Here is an 8,166-nt window from a genome sequence, read left to right as displayed (position 1 = left end):
CTTTTCTCAATGTTATATGTTCAGACTTTCAATTTAACTAAATGTTCTCTTGTTCATGTTATGAGACACATTAAATATAAATGCCTGATCTACTTTTTTTAGCAATAGATTCATGACATTTAGGTCAGAAGGGACCATTTGATCATCCAGTCTGACCACCTGTAAAACACAGGCCCGTTAAATTTCACTCAGTTACCTCTGGATTGAGCCAAAAGACGTGTGTGTGTGACTAAGGCCGGGTCTACACTAGGATTTTACATCATAGAGTGATAGAGCCATGGGGTTATAAGGGAACAGAAAGGACAGCTAGTCTATCCCTGACAAGATGCAGGATTTATTTTGTCCTAGTCATCTAAGACTGGTGGCTATTCACACGTCTGTGAAAAACCTCCACAGATGGAGCGTCCATGACTTCCCTGGAAGTCTGTTCCATTGGCCTCCTGTAGTTAAAGTTAGGAAGATTTTCCTGAAATTTAATTTAAATCTGCTAGGCTGGAATTTGAACCCATTGCCTCTTGTCCTGCCCCTCTGTGGTAAGAAAGAAAAACTTTCCTTCATCTTTTTAGGGCAGCCTTTCAGGTATTTGAAGAGCACTATCATGTCCCCCATTAATCTCCTCTTTTCCAAGTAAACATATTGGTTCCTTTGGTTTGCTCATACAGTTTGCATTCCATCCCTTGTGTAACATTTGTCACTTGCCTATGGATCCTTTCCACTTTCTCTACATCCTTTCTATACACTGGTGAGCAAAACTGGACACATTACTCCAATTGAGACCTAACCTGCACAGAGTAGAGAAATACTATCACATGCCGTGATTTACATGTTGTACTTCTGCTGATATAACTTAACATTGCATTTCCATTTTTTGAAACAGCAAAAAAAAATCCACACCCCAGAGAGATATAGCTATACGATAGAATCCTAGGATCATAGAACTGGAAAGGACCTCAAGAGGTTATCAAGTCCATTCCCTGCACTCATGGAGGGATCAGCCCCATCTATAACATCCCTGACAGGTGTTTGTCTCACCTGCTCTTAAAAATCTCCAATGATGGAGATTCCGTAACCTCCCAAGGCAATTTATTCCAGTGCTTAACCACCCTGACAGTTAGGAAATTTTTCCTAATGTCCAACCTAAACCTCCCTGGCTGCAGTTTAAGTACATCGCTCCTTGTCTTCTTTCAGAGGTTAAGGAGAACACCTTTTCTCCCTCCTTGTAACAACCTTGTAGGTATTTGAGAACAGTTATCATGTTCCCCCTCAGACTTTTCTTTTTCCAGCTATACAAACACTTTCTTTCAGTCTTCCCTCATAGGTCATTTTTTCAAGACCCATAATCATCCTTTTCTCCAGTTTTTCCAGATCATTTTGAATGTTTATCCGATTCTCAAGAAGACTTGCAACCCCTCCCAACTTGGTATCATCTGAAAACTTAATGTGTACTCTCCATGCCATGATCTAAACCATTGATGAAGACATTGAAAAGAGCGGGACCCAGAACTGATCCCTGGGGAACCCCACTTGTTATGTCCTTCCAGCATCACTGTGAACTATTGATAACTATTCTCTGGGAGTGATTTTACAACCAGCTATGCACCCACCTTATAGTAGCTCAACCTAAGTTGTATTTCCCTTGTGTCTTAATGAGAAGATCATGAGAGACTGTATCAGAAGCCATACTAATGTCTACATATACCACATCTACTGCTTGCCCCCATCCACAAGGCTTGTTACCCTGTTAAAGAAAGCAATCTATTTGTTTTGACATGATTTGTTCTTGACAAATCCATGCTGACTGTCATTTATCACCTTATTGTCTTCTAGATGTTTACAAACTGATTCCTTAATTATTTGTTCCATTATATTACCTAGTACAGAAGTTAAGCTGACTGGTCTGTAAATGCCTGGGTTTCCCTTATTTCCCTTTTTATAGATAGGCACTATATGTGCTCTTTACCAGTCTTCTGGAATCTCCCTTGTCTACCGTGACTTTTCAAAGCTAATGGCTCAGATACCTCCTCAGTCAGTTCCTTCAGAGTACTGTAGGATGCATTTTGTCAGGCCCTGGTGACCTGAAGACATCTAACTTGTCCAAGTAACTTTTATCTTGTTCTTTCCCTATTTTAGCATCTGAACCTACCCCATTTTCACCAGCATTCTCTATGTTAGGTGTCCAAACACCACTAACTGTATTGTTGAAAACCAAAGCTTAAACACCACTGCCATTGCCACATTTTTTTTATTGTTTTTTCCTCTTCGTTTAGCAACAAACCTACCCTGTCCTTGGTCTTCCGCTTGCTTCTAAGGAATTTGTAGCATGTTTTCTTGTTACCCTCTATGTCTCCACCTAGTTTGATCTAGTTTTGTGCCTTGGCCTTTCTCATTTTGCCCATAAATACATGTGTTATTTGTTTATATTCCTCCATTGTTATTTGACCTTGTTTCCACTTTTTGTTGGATATTTTTTTGTTTTTTAGATCATTCAAGATCTCCTGGATAAGCCACTGTGGTCCCGTGCCATACTTCCTCTCTTTCCTACACAGTGAGATAGTTTGCTCTTGTGCCCTTAGTAATGTCTCTCTGAAAAAATACCTGCCTTCTATTGTTTTTCCCCTTAGACTTCATTCTTTAGACTCATGAACTCTATCATTTCACAATCACTTTCCCCCAAGTTGCCTTCCACTTTCAAAGTCTCAACCAGTTTCTCCTTATATGTCAAAATCAGGTCTACAGCAGCATCTCTCCTAGTTGCTTTCTCCAGCTTCTGCAACAAAAAATTGTCTCCAATACATTCCAAGAACTTGTTGTATAATCTGTGCCCTGGTGTAGACAGCATGAGATGAATTCTTCCATCGACCTAGCTACCGCCTCTCGGTGAGTACCTGTGCTGAGGGAGAACACCTTTCCATCCCTGTAATTAGTGTCTATATTGAAGCATTATGGCAGCACATCTGTGGCATTTTAAGTGTAAACAACCCTTCAATCAGATCTTCCAGAAAATCATCCAGTCTGGATCTGCCAACATGGGGAATTGGAGAATCCAACACTTCCCTTCTCAGTGTGTCCCAATGTTCAGGGACGGCTCTGGTTTTTTTGCCACCCCAAGCAAACAAACCTGCGGGCCGGCCGGAGTGGCGAAGGGGGCGGGGGGACAAAATAACCTGCGGGGCAGATGGAGCGCAGGTGCCGGGGATTCCCAGCCCTGCAGATGTGCCCTGGGCAGCGGGGGGCAGAGAGAGCAGGGGGGCGGCCAGGGCTTCCTTCAGTGGGGCACCCGCCATGCCGCCTGCCAGGAGGGCTCTGCGGTGCTCCGGTCGCCAGGCAGGGAAGGACGCGGGCTGCCCTGCAGAGCTTGCTACAGACCTGGCACCGCTCCCAGCAGGGCGCGCCTCTCCTCTGCGCTGCCGCCCCCTACAGGGTGGCTGGAGCAGCGAAGCAAAAAGAAAAAAACCTGCAGGGGCGGCCGAAGAGACGAAGCAAAAGAAAAAAAAGATTGGGCGGAAGCTGCCCCTTGGAATCTGCCGCCCCAAGAATGAGGTTTCTTGGCTGATGCCTGGAGCCGGCCCTGACAATGTTTAATCACCCTCAGTGCTAAACATTTGGCCCTAATTTCTAGCTGAAATTTGCCTGGCTTCAGCTTCCGGCCGTTTGATCTTGTTCAGCCTTTCTCTGGTAGATTATAGAGCCCATTATTATCCATGCTTTACTCCCCATGAAAGTCTCCGCTTGATCATCTTTTTGATAAGTTAAAGAGATACACACCTTCATGTCTAACAATCCGGCTAATTCTCTATCCTCTAATCATTTTAAGTGCTCTTTTCTGCCCCGTCTCTAAGTTTTCAACATCTTTTATTTTCAAATGTGAACCCCAGAACTGGATGCAGTTTGTTCCACCAATCCCATGTGCAGAAGTAAAATCCTTCCCCTGCTCCAACTCACCACTCCCTATTTATGCATCTGAGCACCACATCATCCCTTTACGCTACAGTGTCCCGCTCTACACTCATGATGAGTTCGTTGTCCACAATGCCCCCTAAATCCTTTTCAGAGTCCTTGGGTTCCATTATTCAGTCCCCTAGTCTGTGGGTCGGGCCTGCATTGCCTGTTCTGGGAGGATCATTTCACATTTGCCTGTATTAAAACATTTTGTTTACATGGGACCCACTTTCCAAACGCTCCAATCTTTGGGTCATCTGCACATTTTATCTGCAGTGATTTTCTATTTCCTTCCAGATCATTGATGAAAATATTGAATAGCATCCGGCCTAGAACTGATCCCTACAGAACCCCACTACAAACAGCCACATTTACTAAGAAAGGCCTGTTGACTACAGCTTTCTGAGATCCATCAGTTAACCAGCCTTCAGTCCATGTTTTACATGATATTGCAGAGTGTTAATATTATTAACTCAATATTTTCCCCTACTAAATTAAATGCCGCTGACAAATCAAGGTGTGCTGCATCTGCGTTGTTCCCTTGATCAATCAATGTGTACTCTCATAAAAGGATGAAATCAAGTTTATTTGACAAGACCTGTTTTGCATAAACTCTGTTGGTGACTGGCATTACTTGCATTTCTAGATTTTTTTTAACTAATCCCATACCAGCTTTTCCATCATTTCTTAATCTTGTAAATTCTTTTATAAAAAAAACTTTCTCTTTTTTTTTAATACTTTATATTTAACACAGGAATTAACATAAAACTTTTCTAGGATTTCTCTTGTTGTTAACATACTTAATAACCTCCTTTTTGTGATCTAGAGCCCTGCCAATCATGGAGTTTTCCCTGATGTCTTAACGTCCCTGATCAATTTTCATAACTTCCGAACTCTATTTTTAGCTATCTATTTTCCCTTTCTCCAATTTGTTACGTATTATTTTCCCCCTCCCAACTGCTGCCTTCACTTTCCCACTGAACTGGGTTTTACCCAAAGTTGCTCACTTTGTTGACTGTGGAATCATGAGTTTTCCATTATCTAATAAACTGTTAGCAAAGAATCACCAATTTTCATTCATATTTTTCTGTCTAAATTTTTCCTCCCAGTCAATTTTGTTGACAATTTTCCTCAGCTTTGGGGAATTAGTCCTCTTGGAGCACTAAGTGTCTATCGACAGTACTGGTTGGGAACTGTCCATTTGAACGTAAATCAGTTTCGATTTTTATTTTCCTCTCCTATATCATATGGTCTCATCTTTGTCCCTTGTGTAAACTAAAGAGTCCCCAACTTTTCTATCTGTTTGCATATGGCAGCCTTCCCCATTCTCAAAGCCTGTCTTGGAAATCCCTTTTATATATGCTATATCCTTAATAGAGACTGGGTGACTAAAACTGAGCACATTCCCAAATATGTTATGCTTCAGCCCATATCTTAGGGATCTGAACAGTCTTTTGTTTTGTCCACTGCTGCGAATGAGCAGGTGTTTCTGTTGAGCTGCTGTCAATGGGGCCCAGGTCTTTTCCCTGAGGTATGTTCTAGTTGGGATGTTTCTCTCAGCACATGTCATCCCAAAAGTTTGTTTTTTTCCACTCTCAGATTTCAAGCAACTGGATGAATGGAGAACTCACTACAGTATGGACTCACTATCCTGGCTCTCATTGCATAAAGGAGCAATGATAGATAACCAGTATCCATACTTGTGTTTCCTGTTGGTCTCTCTTCAGGTTCCCCCACCATAAAGTGTAGGAACTATTAACTCAGGGAGCACCATAAAATATGGAATTAGATTGAGTAGGGTCATTGTTCATACTTATTTTTTCTGAATAATAAAATGTAATTTTTCAGTGTGTGAAGAGCGATCAATCTGCTTCTCCCATGGGAACAGTCTCCACTACTGCATGCAGTGTCTCATATTAATGTTCTCTCCATTCAGGCATTTCTACTGTGACCATCACCCAAGACCCTGGGAACACACAGAAAGTCAGGGAAACATACAGTACATGCAGGAGACACCCTTATGCCTCAGAGCTGAACACCTTCTTCCTTACGCCATGTCAGATTCTAACAGAACCGATTTCACCAACCCCTCCACCTTCATCCTACTTGGCATTCCTGGCCTAGAGGCAGCCCATGTCTGGATCTCCATTCCCTTCTGTGCCATGTACACCATAGCCGTGTTGGGGAACTTCACCATCCTTTTCATTGTGAAGAGGGAGCCGAGCCTCCATGAGCCCATTTTCTATTTCCTCTGCATGCTGGCTATCACGGACCTGGTCATGTCCACATCCACCGTACCGAAAATGCTGAGCATCTTCTGGTTCAATTCCAGGGAGATCAGTTTCAGTGCCTGCCTCACCCAGATGTACTTTGTTCATTCCTTCTCAGCGATGGAGTCTGGGATCCTCGTGGCCATGGCTTTTGATCGCTATGTGGCCATCTGCCATCCCCTGAGACATTCCATGATCCTGAAAAACTCTGTTGTGGCCAAGATAGGCCTGGCCGTGGTGCTGCGAAGTGGCATACTCAGATTACCCTATCCCTTCCTGGCGAGACAGTGGCCATATTGCAGAACCAACATCATCCCCCACTCCTACTGTGGGCATATGGCTGTGGTGAAGCTGGCTTGCGCTGACATCAGCATCAGTAGTTACTATGGGCTGTTTGATCTTTTCTCTGAAATTGGAATGGACGTGGTTTTTATCACCGTGTCCTATACTCTGATCCTCCGGGCCATCTTCCGCCTCCCCACAAAGGATGCCAGGCTCAAAACTTTTGGGACCTGCATCTCTCATCTTTGTGCCATCTCAGCTTTTTACATCCCAGATTTCTTCTCCTCTCTAACGCAGCGGTTTGGCCAGAATGTGTCCCGGAACTTCCTTGTTCTCATTGTCAATGTTTACCTGCTGGTGCCCCCTGTGCTACACCCCATCATTTACGGGGCGAGGACCAAACAGATCCGGGGCAGGCTGCTCCAGCTCTTTACTCATAAAGAGACTTAAGTGTTTCCTCCTTGTGCTCTGGCTCTCAGATTGAGCTCTGTGCAGAGCTGGTGATGAGGTCACTTCCCTGAATCTCTTACTGGATGGACAGCTGCGACCCTGTCGTCTCTAAAATCAATGTGTTCTCACATCTTATGGCAAGTCACTTAAGGACACTGGTTAGTGTTAATATTTTAATATTTATTCTTACTTTGTTACTAACTCTGTGGAGAGAGAAGCACCATCAGGATTCCTGGGATCTATCTCAGCTCTGAGAGGGGGGTGGGGTATAGTGGGTTACAGCAGGAGGCAGATACATCTGGAGTCTAAAGAAGATCATCAGAATGGCCATACTGGGTAAAAGCCTCAGTCTTTAACAAGGCTAATGAGGAGGTAAGGGATAATGGTAGGATGACAGATGGGAATGAGGATATGGAGGTAGATATTACCACATCCGAGGTAGAAGCCAAACTCGAACAGCTTAAAGGGACTAAATTGGGGGGCCCAGATAATCTTCATCCAAGAATATTAAAGGAACTGGCACATGAAATTTCAAGCCCATTAGCAAGACTGTCTTATGAGAATGCCCAGTGCCAGGTGCTTCAGAGGGAATGAACAGAACATGGTAATCAGCATGTGGTGCATCTCAGCAGAAGCCCTAAATCCAGACTGCTTAGCTTCAGCTAGCAGGAGTTCAAGCCTCCAGCCCAGTAGGAGCTGCTGGGGAAGGGAAGACCCCCAGGTGGAACGGGAGAAGAAGCCCTGAGCTCAGGCTGCCCTGAGACCAAGCTGCAGGGGGAGAGAAGCCCTACTCACTTTTGTCCTCTCCATCTACTGCTCCCACCCAGGGTTTTTCTCATTTCCCCTGTTCTTGGACAAATCTCAGGGGGTCCTTTTTTTTGTCTCTCCTCCCTGACCGTTTAGGGGCTGCTCTCCTCCCTTCAGCTCCCTTTCCCTTTCTGGAGATAGAGACAGGCTGTGCATCACCATCAGTACAGACGAAGTACCATGGGCTACAGGGTCGTAACGGGGCCCCAGTCTGAGGATTATTATAGGTCCACAACAACATCCTCCACTGTGCTGCGGGATGAGCTTCACCATTTTATGGTGGACACTTGCAATTTCAAGGGTAAGGTGAAGCTCCCGCTCCAGCACTGGGGAGACTTCCAGCTCATCTTCGGGGCCACAAGTGCTGTTTCAGAGGAGGGATAGCTCAGTGGTTTGAGCATTGGTCTGCTAAATCTAG

General features: G+C 44.3%; 1 protein-coding gene across 1 annotated transcript; it reads left to right on the top strand.

Annotated features, from left to right (window-relative positions):
- The first annotated feature begins 5,993 nt into the window (after positions 1-5,993).
- On the top strand, positions 5,994-6,941 carry LOC123364564 (olfactory receptor 52E4-like). Its single transcript, XM_045006822.1, has one exon. The coding sequence runs from the start codon at positions 5,994-5,996 to the stop codon at positions 6,939-6,941; it is 948 nt and encodes a 315-aa protein (XP_044862757.1).
- The last annotated feature ends 1,225 nt before the right edge of the window (positions 6,942-8,166 follow it).

Source organism: Mauremys mutica, chromosome 1 (genome assembly GCF_020497125.1).
Source record: "Mauremys mutica isolate MM-2020 ecotype Southern chromosome 1, ASM2049712v1, whole genome shotgun sequence".
Lineage (NCBI taxonomy): Eukaryota > Metazoa > Chordata > Testudines > Geoemydidae > Mauremys > Mauremys mutica.
This window is presented reverse-complemented; position numbering and strand designations above follow the sequence as displayed.

Bases quoted from the DNA above. Each gene is read 5' to 3' on its own strand.
- LOC123364564 (XM_045006822.1), top strand. From the start codon at position 5,994: ATGTCAGATTCTAACAGAACCGATTTCACCAACCCCTCCACCTTCATC.